The sequence below is a fragment of the Rana temporaria genome, chromosome 7 (assembly GCF_905171775.1).
Source record: "Rana temporaria chromosome 7, aRanTem1.1, whole genome shotgun sequence".
NCBI lineage: Eukaryota > Metazoa > Chordata > Amphibia > Anura > Ranidae > Rana > Rana temporaria.
In genome coordinates, this window is record NC_053495.1 from 211,939,382 (window position 1) to 211,958,858 (window position 19,477).

Here is a 19,477-nt window from a genome sequence, read left to right on the forward strand (position 1 = left end):
CTTTGTATCATTAACAGCTTCACCTCTTCTGGGAAGGCCGTCCACAAGGTTTAGGAGTGTGTCTATGGGAAGGCCGTCCACAAGGTTTAGGAGAGTGTCTATGGGAAGGCCGTCCACAAGGTTTAGGAGTGTGTCTATGGGAAGGCCGCCCACAAGGTTTAGGGGTGTGTCTATGGGAAGGCCGTCCACAAGGTTTAGGAGGGTGTCTATGGGAAGGCCGCCCACAAGGTTTAGGGGTGTGTCTATGGGAAGGCCGTCCACAAGGTTTAGGAGGGTGTCTATGGGAAGGCCGTCCACAAGGTTTAGGAGGGTGTCTATGGGAAGGCCGCCCACAAGGTTTAGGGGTGTGTCTATGGGAAGGCTGTCCACAAGGTTTAGGGGTGTGTCTATGGGAAGGCCGCCCACAAGGTTTAGGAGGGTGTCTATGGGAAGGCCGTCCACAAGGTTTAGGAGGGTGTCTATGGGAAGGCCGTCCACAAGGTTTAGGAGGGTGTCTAGGGGAAGGCCGTCCACAAGGTTTAGGGGTGTGTCTATGGGAAGGTCGTCCACAAGGTTTAGGGGTGTGTCTATGGGAAGGCCGTCCACAAGGTTTAGGGGTGTGTCTATGGGAAGGCCGTCCACAAGGTTTAGGGGTGTGTCTATGGGAAGGCCGTCCACAAGGTTTAGGGGTGTGTCTATGGGAAGGCCGTCCACAAGGTTTAGGAGGGTGTCTATGGGAAGGCCGTCCACAAGGTTTGGGGGTGTGTCTATGGGAAGGCCGTCCACAAGGTTTAGGGGTGTGTCTATGGGAAGGCCGTCCACAAGGTTTAGGGGTGTGTCTATGGGAAGGCCGTCCACAAGGTTTAGGGGTGTGTCTATGGGAAGGCCGTCCACAAGGTTTAGGGGTGTGTCTATGGGAAGGCCGTCCACAAGGTTTAGGGGTGTGTCTATGGGAAGGCCGTCCACAAGGTTTGGGGGTGTGTCTATGGGAAGGCTGTCCACAAGGTTTAGGGGTGTGTCTATGGGAAGGCCGTCCACATGGTTTAGGGGTGTGTCTATGGGAAGGCCGTCCACAAGGTTTAGGAGTGTGTCTATGGGAAGGCCGTCCACAAGGTTTAGGAGTGTGTCTATGGGAAGACCGTCCACAAGGTTTAGGAGGGTGTGTCTATGGGAAGGCCGTCCACAAGGTTTAGGGGTGTGTCTATGGGAAGGCCGTCCACAAGGTTTAGGGGCGTGTCTATGGGAAGGCCATCCACAAGGTTTAGGGGCGTGTCTATGGGAAGGCCGCCCACAAGGTTTAGGGGTGTGTCTATGGGAAGGTCTGTCCACAAGGTTTAGGAGGGTGTCTATGGGAAGGCCGTCCACAAGGTTTAGGGGTGTGTCTATGGGAAGGCTGCCCACAAGGTTTAGGGGTGTGTCTATGGGAAGGCCGTCCACAAGGTTTAGGAGTGTGTCTATGGGAAGGCCGCCCACAAGGTTTAGGGGTGTGTCTATGGGAAGGCCGTCCACAAGGTTTAGGGGTGTGTCTATGGGAAGGCCGTCCACAAGGTTTAGGAGTGTGTCTATGGGAATGTTTGGCCGTTCTTCCAGAAGTGCATTTCTGAGGTCAGGGACTGATGTTGGATGAGAAGCATAGGCGTGCGCACAGGGTGTGCCAGGAGTGCCCAGGCACACCCTAATCACCCTGTGCAAATCAGATCCCCCCCTCCTTCCCCCCCACAGCACTGCCGGCTTCCCTCCTCTCCCACCTGTTGTTGCTGTGGATGTTTTAGGATGAGTGGGGGAAGGGGCCGGAAAATATGCCATTTACCGGCCCCTGCCTTTTCTGAATGAACATTGTGAGTGATCGGTAGAGTGTGTTTGAGCTTTGGGGTGCACACCCTAATGCCAAAGGCTGCGCACGCCTACGTTGGGCGCGGCGTTCTCTCGGTGACGGCGAGACGCCGGAGGTCACGAGACTGATACAAAGTGACAAGCCGCGTCTTCTAAACACGGAATTGGGGGGGGGGGAGAATAGCGCCGTCTCGATGAATTCGGTCTCATCCATGGGAGAGTCACCTCTGTGAACTTTCTTACCCACAAATCGTCCCATTTCATTAGCAGCCGGGGGGGGGGGGGGGGGGGAGACAAAGAAGGAGCGCTCACCGCCGGGGAGGACGGGGCACAGCCCCCGCGTCAGGGGTCATGGGGTCATGGGGAAGGGGCAACTTCTGTGTTGTGGCTACAAAAAAATCTTTAGTGCAAAATGACACAAAAATTTGTCACGTAGAGTTATGAGCGCCGCTGATGTGTGTGTGTGTGTGTGGGGGGGGGGGGGGGGATCCCGTATGGCGGTTTCTGGGAGGAACATTCCTGGGGGGCGCTCACTGGGACTAATTCGTGAAAATAACACGAAAGCGTCTGACCAACCAGCCAATCTGACCGACCGACCAATCGGGAAGTCGGATAAGAGGAAGTTATTGTTACTATAAAGGAAGTCATTATCAAAGTCCATGAAAGAGACACAATGACCATCAATGATACAAAATCCAATCCGGATCTTATTATATTCCGGGAATATGAGGATCAGAGCGAGAGGAAGACTGAAGTCTGGGGGAGGGGGAGAGGAGATGGGGGGAGGGGGGGGGGGCAGCTGGGTAAAGGGTGGGGGGGGGGGGCAAAGGAAGAAGATAGAAGTAGAAGGGGTGATATAGAAAGAGGGTGAGGAGAAGGAAGGGGTTACAGAGAAAGATATGGGGGGCAAAGAGAAAAAGAGAGGGACAATGTGTGTGTGTGTGTGTGGGGGCGATGCCGGGTGAGAGGGGAGACATGGGGGGGGGGGGGGATGCTGGGTGAGAGGGGAGACATGAGGGGGGGGGGGAGACATGGAGGGGAGAGAGAGAGAAAAAGAGGGAGGGGGTGGAAAATGGAAGATAAAGTTGGACATTGGGAGAAAGGATTGAGAGAAAATCAATAAAGAGACGTACAGAGGAAGAGAGGAAGGAGAGTGGAAGAGAGAGAGAGAGAGAGAGAGAGAAAGAGAGAGAGAGAGAGAGAGAGAGAGAGAGAGAGAGAGAGATGAGGACAAATAGAGATAGGTGGGGACAGGTGGGGGGTGGGGACAGGTACAAAGCTATAGGGACAGGTAGAACACAGTGAGGACAGATAAGAAAAGGTGGCAGCAGGTACAGAAAGGTGAGGACATGTAGGGAGAGACAAGTAGAGAGAGGTGAGGACAGTTACATAGGAGGGGAGGCTGAAAAAAGACACAAGTCCCCCCCCCTGTGTGTGATGAGATGTCAGTGTTACATTGTATATCCCTGTATGTTGTGGTCCTTCAGGTGATTATCTAATCGTTTTTTTAATCTATTGATTCCCCCGCTGAGACCACCGCCTGTGGAAGGGAATTCCACATCTTTGCCGCTCTTACAGTAAAGAAAGTGGTGGGGGCAGGAAGAGAGAGGTGGGAAAGGACAGGTAGAGAAAGGAAGGGACAGGTGGAGAGAGGCAGAGAGCAGTGAAGACAGTTAAAAAGTGGTTGGGACAGGTAGAGAGAAGTTGGGACCGGTAGAGGGAGGTAAGGACAGACAGAGATGGCTGGGGACAGGTACACAGCAGTAGGGGCAGGCAGAGACAGGAGAGGGACAGGTAGAGAGAGAGGTATGAACAGGTAGAGAGAGACAGGTGGGGCACAAGTAGAGACAGGTGGGGCACAGGCAGAGACAGGTTATAAAGTGATTGGGACAGGTAGAGAGAGGTGGGACAGGTAGAGAGAGGTGGGGACAGGTAGAGAGAGGTAGGGACAGGTAGAGAGAGGTAGGGACAGGTAAAGAGAGGTGGGGACAGGCAGAGAGAGGTGGGGACAGGTAAAGAGAGGTGGGGACAGGCAGAGAGAGGTGGGGACAGGTAGAGGGAGGTGGGGACAGGTAGAGAGAGGTGGGACAGGTAGAGAGAGGTGGGGACAGGTAGAGAGAGGTGGGGACAGGTAGAGAGAGGTGGGGACAGGTAGAGAGAGGTGGGGACAGGTAGAGAGAGGTGGGACAGGTAGAGAGAGGTGGGGACAGGTAGAGAGAGGTGGGGACAGGTAGAGAGAGGTGGGGACAGGCAGAGAGAGGTGGGGACAGGTAAAGAGAGGTGGGGACAGGCAGAGAGAGGTGGGGACAGGCAGAGAGAGGTGGGGACAGGTAGAGAGAGGTGGGACAGGTAGAATGAGATGGGGACAGGTAGAGAGAGGTGGGGACAGGTAGAGAGAGGTAGGGACAGGTAGAGAGAGGTAGGGACAGGTAGAGAGAGGTAAGGACAGGTAGAGACAGGTGGGGACAGGTAGAGACAGGTGGGGACAGGTAGAGAGAGATGAGGACAGGTAAAGAGAGGTGAAGGACAGGGAGAGGGAGGTGGGGACATGTAGAGACAGGTGGGGACATGTAGAGACAGGTGGGGACAGGTAGAGAGAGGTAAGGGCAGGTAGAGACAGGTGGGGACAGGTAGAGAGAGGTGGGGACAGGCAGAGAGAGGTGGGGACAGGTAGAGGGAGGTGGGGACAGGTAGAGAGAGGTGGGACAGGTAGAGAGAGGTGGGGACAGGTAGAGAGAGGTGGGGACAGGTAGAGAGAGGTGGGGACAGGTAGAGAGAGGTGGGACAGGTAGAGAGAGGTGGGGACAGGTAGAGAGAGGTGGGGACAGGTAGAGAGAGGTGGGGACAGGTAGAGAGAGGTGGGGACAGGTAGAGAGAGGTGGGACAGGTAGAGAGAGGTGGGGACAGGTAGAGAGAGGTGGGGACAGGTAGAGAGAGGTGGGGACAGGTAGAGAGAGGTGGGGACGGGTGGAGAGAGGTGGGGACAGGTAAAGAGAGGTGGGGACAGGTAGAGAGAGGTGGGGACAGGTAAAGAGAGGTGGGGACAGGTAGAGAGAGGTGGGGACAGGTAGAGAGAGGTGGGGACAGGTAGAGAGAGGTGGGGACAGGTAAAGAGAGGTGGGGACAGGTAAAGAGAGGTGGGGACAGGTAAAGAGAGGTGGGGACAGGTAGAGAGAGGTGGGGACAGGTAGAGAGAGGTGGGGACAGGTAGAGAGAGGTGGGACAGGTAGAGAGAGGTGGGGACAGGTAGAGAGAGGTGGGGACAGGTAGAGAGAGGCGGGGACAGGTAGAGAGAGGCGGGGACAGGTAGAGAGGTGGGGACAGGTAGAGAGAGGTGGGGACAGGTAGAGAGAGGTGGGGACAGGTAGAGAGAGGTGGGGACAGGTAGAGAGAGGTGGGGACAGGCAGAGAGAGGTGGGGACAGGTAGAGGGAGGCGGGGACAGGTAGAGAGAGGCGGGGACAGGCAGAGAGAGGTGGGGACAGGTAGAGAGAGGTGGGGACAGGCAGAGAGAGGTGGGGACAGGTAGAGGGAGGTGGGGACAGGTAGAGAGAGGTGGGACAGGTAGAGAGAGGTGGGGACAGGTAGAGAGAGGTGGGGACAGGTAGAGAGAGGTGGGGACAGGTAGAGAGAGGTGGGGACAGGTAGAGAGAGGTGGGGACAGGCAGAGAGAGGTGGGGACAGGTAGAGGGAGGCGGGGACAGGTAGAGAGAGGCGGGGACAGGTAGAGAGAGGTGGGGACAGGTAGAGAGAGGTGGGGACAGGCAGAGAGAGGTGGGGACAGGTAGAGAGAGGTGGGGACAGGCAGAGAGAGGTGGAACAGGTAGAGAGAGGTAAGGACAGGTAGGGAGAGGTAAGGACAGGTAAAGAGAGGTGGGGACAGGTAGAGAGAGGTGGGGACAGGTAGAGAGAGGTGGGGACAGGTAGAGAGAGGTGGGGACAGGTAGAGAGAGGTGGGGACAGGTAGAGGGAGGTGGGGACAGGTAGAGAGAGGTGGGACAGGTAGAGAGAGGTGGGGACGGGTGGAGAGAGGTGGGACAGGTAGAGAGAGGTGGGGACAGGTAGAGAGAGGTGGGGACAGGTAAAGAGAGGTGGGGACAGGTAGAGAGAGGTGGGGACAGGTAAAGAGAGGTGGGGACAGGTAAAGAGAGGTGGGGACAGGCAGAGAGAGGTGGGACAGGTAGAATGAGATGGGGACAGGTAGAGAGAGGTGGGGACAGGTAAAGAGAGGTGGGGACAGGTAAAGAGAGGTGGGACAGGTAGAGAGAGGTGGGGACAGGTAGAGAGAGGTGGGACAGGTAGAGAGAGGTGGGGACAGGTAGAGGGAGGCGGGGACAGGTAGAGAGAGGCGGGGACAGGTAGAGAGAGGTGGGGACAGGTAGAGAGAGGTGGGGACAGGCAGAGAGAGGTGGGGACAGGTAGAGAGAGGTGGGGACAGGCAGAGAGAGGTGGAACAGGTAGAGAGAGGTAAGGACAGGTAGGGAGAGGTAAGGACAGGTAAAGAGAGGTGGGGACAGGTAGAGAGAGGTGGGACAGGTAGAGAGAGGTGGGGACAGGTAGAGAGAGGTGGGGACAGGTAGAGAGAGGTGGGGACAGGTAGAGGGAGGTGGGGACAGGTAGAGAGAGGTGGGACAGGTAGAGAGAGGTGGGGACGGGTGGAGAGAGGTGGGACAGGTAGAGAGAGGTGGGGACAGGTAGAGAGAGGTGGGGACAGGTAAAGAGAGGTGGGGACAGGTAGAGAGAGGTGGGGACAGGTAAAGAGAGGTGGGGACAGGTAAAGAGAGGTGGGGACAGGCAGAGAGAGGTGGGACAGGTAGAATGAGATGGGGACAGGTAGAGAGAGGTGGGGACAGGTAGAGAGAGGTGGGGACAGGTAGAGAGAGGTGGGGACAGGTAGAGAGGTGGGGACAGTAGAGAGAGGTGGGGACGGGTGGAGAGAAGTGGGGGCATCAGATGACGTCTCTCCTCATCATGTCAAATCTGAAGACAAGTCAGCAAGATTCCTCCATATCAGGAAGTGGGTCAGAGATAAGAAGACGACTTTCACTGGTGATCTGCTGACCTCATTGCTAGAACTGCACACAACGGAAACGGATCGTTCCTCTGATATCCATTCTGGCCCTGGAAGATAATACGGATACATTGTATCTGTCTGAGGCCACGCGTGGCGTGAAGGAAGAGTCTCCGCCGCTCTGGTCATGAAGTGAAAGTTGTGGCGTGTCATCAGGTTTTGGTCCCAGCGCAGGGTGGAGTGACTTCTCCTTATCTAGGGGGTGTCCACTTCTGTGAATGGGGCTTCTGCTGTCATTGATAAGGAATGAAGAACCCAAATTCCTTCCAAGTCGCACAATTCAAACCGCCGACTCAGCAGAATAACTCGGCAGGATCTCCAGGTACACGACGCACAGGGAGATCGCTGCACAAGAGAATGGAGAGATGGGGGGGGGAGAGAGAAAGAGAGATTTACTCAAATGGGACTCCACCCAACAGAAATATTATATCTGGAATTCTGCAAAATACTTCCTCAAAGTCCATCGGAAACCCTCCAAGAAAAGACGCTGGGCTGAGCAGATTCCTTCTACAGAAGAGGGCACATCATACTGGGAGCACCTACAGAACAGCATGCCCCAACGCATGCCACCATAAAGCCTTACTGGTCACCAAGGACCAGTCCAAACCACGAGGCCTACAACTCATCAGTGTCCCGTCCATCCGAAACGCCCAACAAGGACTGACCAAACCTCAAGGTCAGCAGGAACTATTCCAAAGGAAAAATATGTTGGAGAATAAAGAAATTAAATGGAAAACTCCCGGAAATGAACTACTGACCAGTCCCTGCAGAGGGACCACAAAATGGTCCTGTGTCTGGTGGTACTACAGGACCCCAAAAGTATAGACAGATCTGATCCTGCACAGACCAAGCGTTCCATGCCCCAACGCACAGACCGAGCGCTCCATGCCCCAATGCACAGACCGAGCGTTCCATGCCCCAACCCACAGACTTAGCGCTCCATGCCCCAACGCATACCACCATAAAGCCTTACTGGTCACCAAGGACCAGTCCAAACCACGAGGCCTACAACTCATCAGTGTCCCGTCCATCCGAAACGCCCAACAAGGACTGACCAAACCTCAAATTAAAGGTCAGCAGGAACTATTCCAAAGGAAAAATATGTTGGAGAATAGAGAAATTAAATGGAAAACTCCCGGAAATGAACTACTTAACAGTCCCTGCAGAGGGACCACAAAATGGTCCTGTGTCTGGTGGTACTACAGGACCTCAAAACGATAGACAGATCTGAGCCTGCACAAACCGAGCGCTCCATGCCCCAACCCACAGACCGAGCGTTCCATGTCCCAACGCACAAACTGAGCATTCCATGCCCCAACCCACAGACCGAGCGTTCCATGCCCCAGCGCACAAACTGAGCATTCCATGCCCCAACCCACAGACCGAGCGTTCCATGCCCCAGCGCACAGACCGAGCGTTCCATGCCCCAACGCACAAACCGAGCGTTCCATGCCCCAACACACAGACCGAGCGCTCCACGCGCCAATGCACAGACCCAGCATTCCATGCCCCAATGCACAGATTGAGCACTCCATGCCCCAACGCATAAACTGAGCGTTCCACGCCCCAACGCACAAACCGAGCGCTCCATGCCCCAACGCACAGACCGAGCGCTCCATGCCCCAACGCATAAACTGAGCATTCCATGCCTCAACGCACAGACTGAGCGTTCCATGCCCCAACGCACAGACCGAGCGCTCCATGCCCCAACGCACAAACCGAGCGTGCCATGCCCCAACGCACAAACCGAGCGTGCCATGCCCCAACACACAAACCGAGCATTCCATGCCCCAACGCACAGACCGAGCGCTCCATGCCCCAACGCACAGACCGAGCGGTCCATGCCCCAACACACAAACTGAGCGCTCCATGCCCCAACGCACAGACCGAGCGTTCCATGCCCCAACGCACAAACCGAGCGTTCCATGCCCCAACCCACAGACCGAGCGTTCCATGCCCCAACCCACAGACCGAGCGCTCCATGCCCCAACGCACAGACCGAGCGCTTCATGCCCTAACACACAAACCAAGCGGTCCATGCCCCAACCCACAGACCGAGTGTTCCATGCCCCAATGCACAAACTGAGCGCTCCATGCCCCAACGCACAGACCGAGCGTTCCATGCCCCAATGCACAAACTGAGCGCTCCATGCCCCAACGCACAGACCGAGCGTTCCATGCCCCAATGCACAGACCGTGCGCTCCATGCCCTAACGCACAGACCGCGCGTTCTATGCCCCAACCCACAGACTGAGCGCTCCATGCCCCAACGCACAGACCGAGCGTTCCATACCCCAACGCACAAACTGAGCATTCCATGCCCCAACGCACAAACCGAGGGTTCCATGCCCCAACGCACAGACCGAGTGCTCCATGCCCCAACGCACAAACCGAGCGTTCCATGCCCCAACGCACAAACTGAGCGTTCCATGCCCCAACGCACAAACCGAGCGCTCCATGCCCCAACGCACAGACCGAGCGCTCCATGCCCCAACGCACAGACCGAGCGCTCCATGCCCCAACGCACAGACCGAGCGCTCCATGCCCCAACGCACAAACCGAGCGTGACATGCCCCAACACACAAACCAAGCGTTCTATGCCCCAATGCACAAACCAAGCGTTCCACACCCCAACGCACAGACAGAGCGCTCCATGCCCCAATGCACAAACCGAGCGTTCTATGCCCCAATGCACAAACCAAGCGTTCCACACCCCAACGCACAGACAGAGCGCTCCATGCCCCAATGCACAAACCGAGCGTTCCACACCCCAACGCACAAACCGAGCGCTCCATGCCCCAACGCACAGACCGAGCGCTCCATGCCCCAACGCACAAACCGAGCGTTCCATGCCCCAACGCACAAACTGAGCGTTCCATGCCCCAACGCACAAACTGAGCGTTCCATGCCCCAACGCACAAACTGAGCGTTCCATGCCCCAATGCACAAACTAAGCGCTCCATGCCCCAACGCACAAACCGAGCGTTCCATGCCCCAACGCACAGACCGAGCGATCCATGCCCCAACGCACAAACCGAGCGCTCCACGCCCCAACGCATAAACTGAGCGCTCTATGCCCCAACGCATAAATTGAGCGTTCCATGCCCCAACCCACAGACCGAGCGTTCCATGCCCCAACGCACAAACCGAGCGTTCCATGCCCCAACGCACAGACCGAGCGTTCCATGCCCCAACGCATAAACTGAGCGCTCTATGCCCCAACGCATAAACTGAGCGTTCCACACCCCAAAACACAGATCGAGCGTTCCATGCCTCAAAGCACAGACTGAGCGATCCATGCCCCAACGCACAGACCAAGCGCTCCATGCCCCAACGCATAAACTGAGCGTTCCACGCCCCAACGCACAAACCGAGCGTTCCATGCCCCAATGCACAAACTGAGCGCTCCATGCCCCAACGCACAAACTGAGCGTTCCACGCCCCAACGCACAGACCGAGCGCTCCATGCCCTAACGCATAAACTGAGCATTCCATGCCCCAACGCACAGACCGAGCGCTCCATGCCCTAACGCATAAACTGAGCATTCCATGCCCCAGCGCACAGACAAAGCGTTCCATGCCCCAACACACAGACCAAACGTTCCATGCCCCAACACACAGACCGAGCGCTCCATGCCCCAACGCACAAACCGAGCGTTCCATGCCCCAATGCACAGACTGAGCACTCCATGCCCCAACGCACAGACTGAGCGTTCAATGCCCCAACGCACAAACCGAGCGTTCCATGCCCCAACGCACAAACTGAGCATTCCACGCCCCAACGCACAAACCGAGCGTTCCACGCCCCAACGCACAAACTGAGCGTTCCACGCCCCAACGCACAGACCGAGCGCTCCATGCCCTAACGCATAAACTGAGCATTCCATGCCCCAACGCACAAACTGAGCATTCCATGCCCCAACGCACAAACTGAGCGCTCCATGCCCCAAAGCACAGATCGAGCGCTCCATGCCCCAACGCACAAACCGAGCGCTCCATGCCCCAAAGCACAGATCGAGCGCTCCATGCCCCAACGCACAGACTGAGCATTCCATGCCCCAACCCACAGACTGAGCGTTCCACACCCCAACGCACAGACCGAGCGCTCCATGTCCCAACGCACAGACCGAGCGATCCATGCCCCAACGCACAGACCGAGCGCTCCATGCCCTAACGCACAAACCGAGCGTTCCATGCCCCAACGCATAAACTGAGCGTTCCACGCCCCAACGCACAGACCGAGCGTTCCATGCCCCAACGCACAAACTGAGCGTTCCACGCCCCAACGCACAGACCGAGCGTTCCATGCCCCAACGCACAAACTGAGCGTTCCACGCCCCAACGCACAGACCGAGCGCTCCATGCCCTAACGCATAAACTGAGCATTCCATGCCCCAACGCACAGACCGAGCGCTCCATGCCCTAACGCACAAACCGAGCGTTCCATGCCCCAACGCATAAACTGAGCGTTCCACGCCCCAACGCACAGACCGAGCACTCCATGTCCCAACGCACAGACCGAGCGTTCCATGCCCCAACGCACGAACCGAGCGTTCCATGCCCCAACGCATAAACTGAGCGTTCCACGCCCCAACGCACAGACCGAGCGCTCCATCTCCCAACGCACAAACCGAGCGCTCCATGCCCCAACCCACAGACTGAGCGCTCCATGCCCTAACGCACAAACTGAGTGTTCCATGCCCCAACGCACAAACTGAGCGCTCCATGCCCCAATCTCCATCCACACATACATGACCCCCTCCAATAAAAGGCTCTCAGTTGGGGGCTGTGCTAGATAGAAAATGAAATATGAATCTTGATACATAATAGAGGAGGGAGAGTGCGGCTCTCTTGCTCTATGGAGGAGTTACATAAGATTCACCAAGAGACGTTACTGATGACGAATTCCAAGGACGAAATCCGCACCTCTGTCTAGTAATATCTTTATTCTATATATAGTACAGACAAAAGACAACCCTTTGCTATCACATTCTGTACTGGAAGGGTTAAACATGACCCATCCCCCGTGTATACATTACAGAACGCACTGCGCTATGTGCAGAAATATGCAAAGCATTGTACACAGCGGACATAACTTCCTGTACGGGGAGATCACACACCATGGAGGGTCCGATGGGACGGTGGTGTCGTGCACTCTGCTAATTTCTGGGCCCAATTAAAGTGAAGGATGGGGACAACGACGCACCTGCTTATAGCCCCAACCCCCCCCCCCCCCCCCGAGAGTTTTTGCGCCTACATGAAATAGGAATCCCATTCTTTTCAATAGAGGCTCCTCCCATCTCTGCACTAAGTTGCTCAAAGTGGAGACTGTGAGCCAGGCCTTCTCCTCCAACATCAGTGCCTGACCTCAGAAACGCTCTTCTGGAAGAATGGTCAAACCTTCCCATAGACACACCCCTAAACCTTGTGGACAGACTTTCCCATAGACACCCTCCTAAACCTTGTGGACGGCCTTCCCATAGACACCCTCCTAAACCTTGTGGACGGCCTTCCTATAGACACACCCCTAAACCCTGTGGACGGTCTTCCCATAGACACACTCCTAAACCTTGTGGACGGCCTTCCCATAGACACCCTCCTAAACCTTGTGGACGGCCTTCCTATAGACACACCCCTAAACCCTGTGGACGGCCTTCCCATAGACACCCTCCTAAACCTTGTGGACGGCCTTCCCAGAAGAGGCAAAGCTGTTATAGCTGCAAAGGGCGGAGCCAACTCAATATTGAACCCTCCGGACTAAGACTGGGATGTCATTAAAGTTCATGTGTGTGTAAAGGCAGGCGTCCCAATACTTTTGGTAATATAGTGTGTATATATTACATGAGATGTGTGTGTATATGAGGTTGGAGTAAGGCACTGAATTTAGTGCGAAACGCGTCACATTTTAATGTTCTGTGATGTCATATTAGTACTTCAATAATAATAATAATTACCGCCCGTGATGCCCACGGAGGAGAGAAACGGAAGCCGCTGTGCCCATGATGCCCACAGAGGAGGGGGAAGCTACTGTGCCCATAATGCCAGCCGCCTGTGATGCTCGCGAAGGAGAGAAGGAGAAGCTGCCATGCCCGTGATGGAGAGAAGGTGAAGCCGCTGTGCCCATAATGCCCGCCGCCTGTGATGCCCGCGAAGGAGAGAAGGAGAAGCTGCCGTGCCAGTGATGGAGAGAAGGTGAAGCCGCTGTGCCCATGATGCCTGCTGCCCGTGATGTCCACGGAGGAAAGAGAAGGGGAAGCCACTGTGCCCATGATGACCGCATAGGGGAGAAGGGGAAGCTGTCCGTGATGCCTGTGGTGGAAAGGGAAGCCGCTGTGCCCATGATGCCCACCGTCCATGATGCCCACGAAGGAGAGAAGGGGAAGCCTTTGATGCTCATGAAGGAGAGAAGGAGAAGCCGTTGTCCCCATGATGCCCACAAAGGAGAGAAGGGGAAGCCTGTGATGCCTGCAGAGGAAAGGGAAGCTGCTGTGCCCATGATGCCCGCTGTCCATGATGCCCACAGAGGAGAGAGGGGGAACTCGCTGTGCCTGGGATGCCCGCCACCCGTGATGCCCGCAAAGGAGAGAGGGGGAAGCTGCTGTACCCATGATGCCTGCCGACTGTGATGCCCGCGAAGGAGAGAAGGAGAAGCCGCTGTGTCTGTGATGCCTGCCGACTATGATGCCCGCGAAGGAGAAGCCGCTGTGTCTGTGATGCCTGCCACCTGTAATGACCACGGAGGAAAGAAGGGGAAGCCATTGTGCCCATGATGCCTGCTGCACATGATGCCCACTGAGGAGAGAAGGGACGCCGCCTGTGATGCCGGCGGAGTTGAGAAGGGAAAGCCCCTGTGCCCATGATGCCCGTGAAGGGGAGAAGGGGAAGCTGCCCGTGATGCCCACCATAGATGGGGTAAGTGCTCAGGACCGACCAACTGTATGTACCGGGGGGGTGGCTGTGGGTGCACCGCCACTGCTATTTCAAAGTTCCAGATACACACCCACCTCTACCACAACAATCCGCACGATGTGTCCCCACACACTGGACAATCACAGACCAATGGAAATCTTGAGTTGTTCCCTTTTCACGGGAAAAGAAGAGATGAAGATCATGGAGAATATTTTCCATACAACCAATAATACTAAGGCCCCGTACACACGACCGGATCGATCTGCTGGGATTGATCCGCGGATCAGTTCCAGCAGATAGATCCGGTCGTGTGTACAAGGCCTTAGAAAGCGTTCAATCCGAAATGTGATCCTTTGTTTATTTACAAGACATCAATCAATGTATAGATTTCCGATCCCCCCCCCCCCCATATGACTCCACCCTAAATGTTGTTTTTTCTTTTTATAAATTGTGTCTTTGTTGCCATTATTTTATTTAAAGTGACACTTTGTTTTACGCCGCATGAAATCCCCCTCTGATTAGAAGAAGACACGTTTCAGTGGATCCATTATTCACGACTTTTCATCATTTATGTTCCATTTCTGATGCTTCAAATATTTGTAAAAAAAATGTTTAAAAAAAAAAAGAAAAAAGAATAAAGTGTGACACATGCTAATAAAATGTGTGGCGTTGGCCTCGGGAGAGGACGCACACGCGCGGCGGATGATCCTCAAACTCCATTTCTTTTACGGAGATCCTGAAGCAGGCAGACGCGGGAGGCGGGGTCAGAGCTACGGTATAATAAAAAGGAGAAGCCGCTCCCTTCTAGAATCAGATGAACAGAAATAGTTGTAAAAATAACAGATGTGAGATTCTTCTGGAGTAGAAGCCGCCCGCTGCCCTCTCACCTGCAGCAATAAACTAGGACTGAGGCTTCGTCTTTGTAGGACCAACGCTACTCCCCGGGGGGGGGGGGGGGGGGGTGGGGTCAGGTGACATCCGGTGTGAATTTTGTCTACTAAAACACAACTAAAACCACGCCCCCTAAAAAGTTAGAATCACTCCCTAGGACACACTTAACCCCTTCAGAGCCCCCTACTGGTTAACCCCTTCACTGCCAGTCACATTTACACAGTGATCAGGGCATTTTTATAGCACTGATTGCTGTATAAATGACAATAGTCCCAAAATAGCGCCAAAAGTGTCCGATGTGTCCGCAGTAATGTCGCAGTCACGATTAAAAAAAAAAATCGCAGATCGCTGCCATTACTAGTAAAAAAAAAAAATATTAATAAAAATGCTATAAATCTTTCTCCTATTTTGTAAACGTTATAACTTTTACGCAAACAAATCAATAAACGCTTATTGCGTTATTTTTTTTTTTTACCAAAATTACGTAGAAGAATACGTATCGCACTAAACTGAGGGAAAAAAAGTTTTTTTATATTTTTTTGTGGATATTTATTATAGCAAAAAGTAAAAACAAATTATTAAATTTTTTTCAAAATTGTCGCTCTATTTTTGTTTATAGCGCAAAAAAAAAAAAAAAAAACGCAGTGGTGATCAAATACCACCAAAAGAAATGTCTATTTGTGGGGGGAAAAAGGACGTCAATTTTGTTTGAGGACCACGTCGCACGACCGCGCAATTGTCAGTTAAAGTGACGCGGCGCCGAATCGCAAAAAAGTGGCCTGGTCTTTGGGCAGCCAAATCCTCTGGGGGCTTATCTGCAGACCATTTATACTTTCTTACGCAGGGAGAAGAATCATGGAGAGAAGAACGTCTGTTATCAATGAAAAGCGTTCCTACCAGCACGCCGTCTCCGCACTTCTCCGCCATCTTCCTTCTCCTACAGGGGATGTGATGAGAAGGATCGTCCGCAGTCTCCGCTGCTTGTGAGCGTCGCTCTTTCTTTTCAGTCTTGTGATTTTCTGGGCTGCAATAAAAAATAAAATGTTTTAATTTAACTGGAAACTGAGAGCAGCAAATGTGTCCGCACGAGCAACCATTTTACACGAGCAACCATTGTACACGAGCCACCACTGTACGCGAGCCACCATTGTACACGAGCAACCACTGTACACGAGCAACCATTGTACATGAGCAACCACTGTACACGAGCAACCACTGTACACGAGCAACCACTGTACACGAGCAACCATTGTACACGAGCCACCACTGTACACAAGCCACTATTGTATACGAGCAACCATTGTACACAAGCAACCACTGTACACGAGCAACCATTGTACATGAGCAACCATTGTACACGAGCCACCACTATACACGAGCGACCACTGTACACGAGCAACCATTGTACACGAGCCACCACTGTACACAAGCCACTATTGTATACGAGCAACCATTGTACACGAGCAACCATTGTACATGAGCAACCATTGTACACGAGCAACCACTGTACACAAGCAACCATTGTACACAAGCAACCATTGTACACGAGCCACCACTGTACACAAGCCACTATTGTACACGAGCAACCATTGTACACGAGCAACCATTGTACACGAGCCACCACTGTACGCGAGCCACCATTGTACACGAGCAACCACTGTACACGAGCAACCATTGTACATGAGCAACCATTGTACACGAGCCACCACTATACACGAGCGACCACTGTACACGAGCAACCACTGTACACGAGCAACCATTGTACACGAGCCACCACTGTACACAGGCAACCATTGTACATGAGTAACGGACGCTTCTGCAACTGTGATTTTAGAGGATGGAGCCGGACAGATCGGAGATAAGACGGTGAGTGCGATCGCGTGCACTGCAGGCCACAGCTTGGGGCTATTCTGAGGACAGTACTAAAATGGCACAGCTAGTTACTGCAACATATAGATAGAGAAGATACAGCAACGGGCTGCGCCATTCTACTGCTGTCACTTTATATATAATATATACTCTCTATATGTCTATATCCCAATTCCAGATCGCGGCAAAACACGCATTTGGGCGCCATTATTCATTTTTTATCTTTTATTTTTATTTTTTTTATTAAATCTGCTTATTGATACATTTGGGTGTCCTTATTATTTATTGATACGTTTTACATTATTATTATTTATTGATATATTTGGGTACCATTATTATTTGATACGTTTTACATTTTTATTTATTAATACATTTTACACTATTATTTATTGATACATTTTACATTATTATTTATTGATATATTTTATATTATTATTTATTGATATATTATTATTATTTATTAATACATTTTACATTATTATTTATTGATACAGTTTACATTATTATTTATTGATATATTTTATATTACATTTCCCATTTTTATTTATTGATATATTTGAGTGCCATAATTATTAATACATTTTATATTATTATTTATGGATACATTTTACATTTTTATTTATTGATACATTTGTGTGCCTTAATTCTTTTATTTTTATCTTTATTTTTATATTTCTTTTATAAATCTCTTTATTGATACATTTGGCTCTCATTATTATTTATTGATACATTTTACATTATTATTATTTATTGATATATTTGGGTACCATTATTATTTGATACATTTTAAATTTGTATTTATTGATACATTTTAAATTTGTATTTATTGATACATTTTACATTATAATGGGTGCCATTATTATTTATTGATATATTTTATATTATTATTTATTAATACATTTTAAATTTTTATTTATTGATATATTTCAGTGCCATTATTATTTATTGATACAGTTTACATTATTATTTATTGATATATTTTATATTATTATTTATTAATACATTTCCCATTTTTATTTATTGATATATTTTATATTACATTTCCCATTTTTATTTATTGATATATTTGAGTGCCATAATTATTAAATACATTTTATATTATTATTTATGGATACATTTATTGATACATTTTACATTTTTATTTATTGATACATTTGTGTGCCCTAATTCTTTTATTTTTATCTTTATTTTTATATTTCTTTTATAAATCTCTTTATTGATACATTTAAAATTTGTATTTATTAATACATTTTACATTATTATGGGTGCCATTATGATTTATTGATATATTTTATATTATTATTTATTAATACATTTTACATTTTTATTTATTGGTATATTTCAGTGCCATTATTATTTATTGATACAGTTTACATTATTATTTATTGATATATTTTATATTATTATTTATTGATATATTTTATATTATTATTTATTGATACATTTTACATTACATTTCCCATTTTTATTTATTGATATATTTGAGTGCCATAATTATTGATACATTTTATATTATTATTTATGGATACATTTATTGATACATTTTACATTTTTATTTATTGATACATTTGTGTGCCTTCATTCTTTTATTTTTATCTTTATTTTTTCATTTCTTTTATAAATCTCTTTATTGATACATTTGTAAACACAAAACAAACAAAAAACACAAATAGTCAGGTGTCCCCCCATCGCAGAGGACGGGGGGCGTTATTATTAATGACGCCCTGGGCCGAGTGCGATTTTTCGGGAGACAGAATTGCGCAGCGATTGCGGCACAAAGCGCGTTGGGTGGCCCATCGAAGTGAATGGCGGTAAATCGCAAGCGATGCGAGATCCGCACAAGGCCTTTAAGTCGTGACTCCCGGGGACGATCGCACGTTCCTGCCGATTGATAACCAATCAGAGGAGACCCCGCCCTCCACTGGATGACCCCTAAGCAGCCTGTGTGGCCCTCTGTTGGGTGGGCGGGGTTGTCGGTGGGTTCCGAGTCTTTTTATTGGTTGAATTGTGTCGGCTCTCATCGTATTATTTACCAGGAAACATTTCAGGTTGAAACTTGTGGAACGTCTGCAAAGAATTCTGAGGAATGTAAATCGCGGCAGCGGCGGCGGCGGCCTCCGGCATCCACCTGGAGTAAGGAGAACGCAGCGCAGGACAAGGGCCGAGTAGAATGTCTGTGCTGCACACAGCGACCAATCAAAATGCAGCTGAACCTCGCCTTAAAGTGCTTGGAAACCTCAGACATGACATCTGAACAAAGCACATCCCTCTATGGTGTGTACTTGTCTCAGTCCAGAGCACTGAGTGTCATTTCTGTCTGCTGCTTCCTTCCTCTGCTTTCTGCATGAATCACTTCTGACAAGTTCTCCTGACACCAAGAGAAAAATGGTGACAAGGGAGGGAGGAGCTCCAGCACACAGCCTGTGATTGAAAGACTCAGCTCTGTTCCTGTGGTTGGGGGTGGGCAGGAGGGGGCGACTGCCCTGGGCACTGTGGTATCATGTGAAGTGGGGGAGGGGGTATTTGTGTTGGGAGTGGGGATTTAGGGGGGGGGGGTGCGTCAGAGGATAAGAATTATTCTAGGAGTAGCGAATTGAGGGGATTTGTGTGAGGAGGGGCTTTTGGGGGGTATTTCTGCTAGTAGGGATGGTTGGAGGGGATTTGAGCAAGGAGGGGATTTTTTTTGGGGTATTTGTGCTAGGATGGGGGACTGTGGAGAATTTGTGCTGAGGGGAGGGGGGGAGGTGCGTCAGAGGATAAGAATTGTTCTAGGAGGGGGAAATTTGGGGAGGTGTGCTAGGAGTAGCGAATTGAGGGGGATTTGTGTTGGGTGGGGGGAAAATATTTGTCCTAGGAGGGGGAATTTGGGGAGGGTTTGTGCTACAAAAAGTAAGATGGTAGAGAGGAGGAGATTTGTACTAAGAGG

General features: G+C 51.2%; 1 protein-coding gene across 1 annotated transcript in view; it reads right to left on the reverse strand.

The window, feature by feature from the left end:
* SLC6A9 (solute carrier family 6 member 9) overlaps positions 1-19,477 on the reverse strand; it is a 175,358-nt gene that overhangs the window by 122,869 nt on the left and 33,012 nt on the right. The window contains exon 3 of the mRNA XM_040360969.1: positions 15,580-15,706. Coding sequence (XP_040216903.1) covers positions 15,580-15,609 — 30 coding nt within the window. The 5' untranslated portion in view covers positions 15,610-15,706. The remainder of the gene's footprint in view (positions 1-15,579; positions 15,707-19,477) is intronic.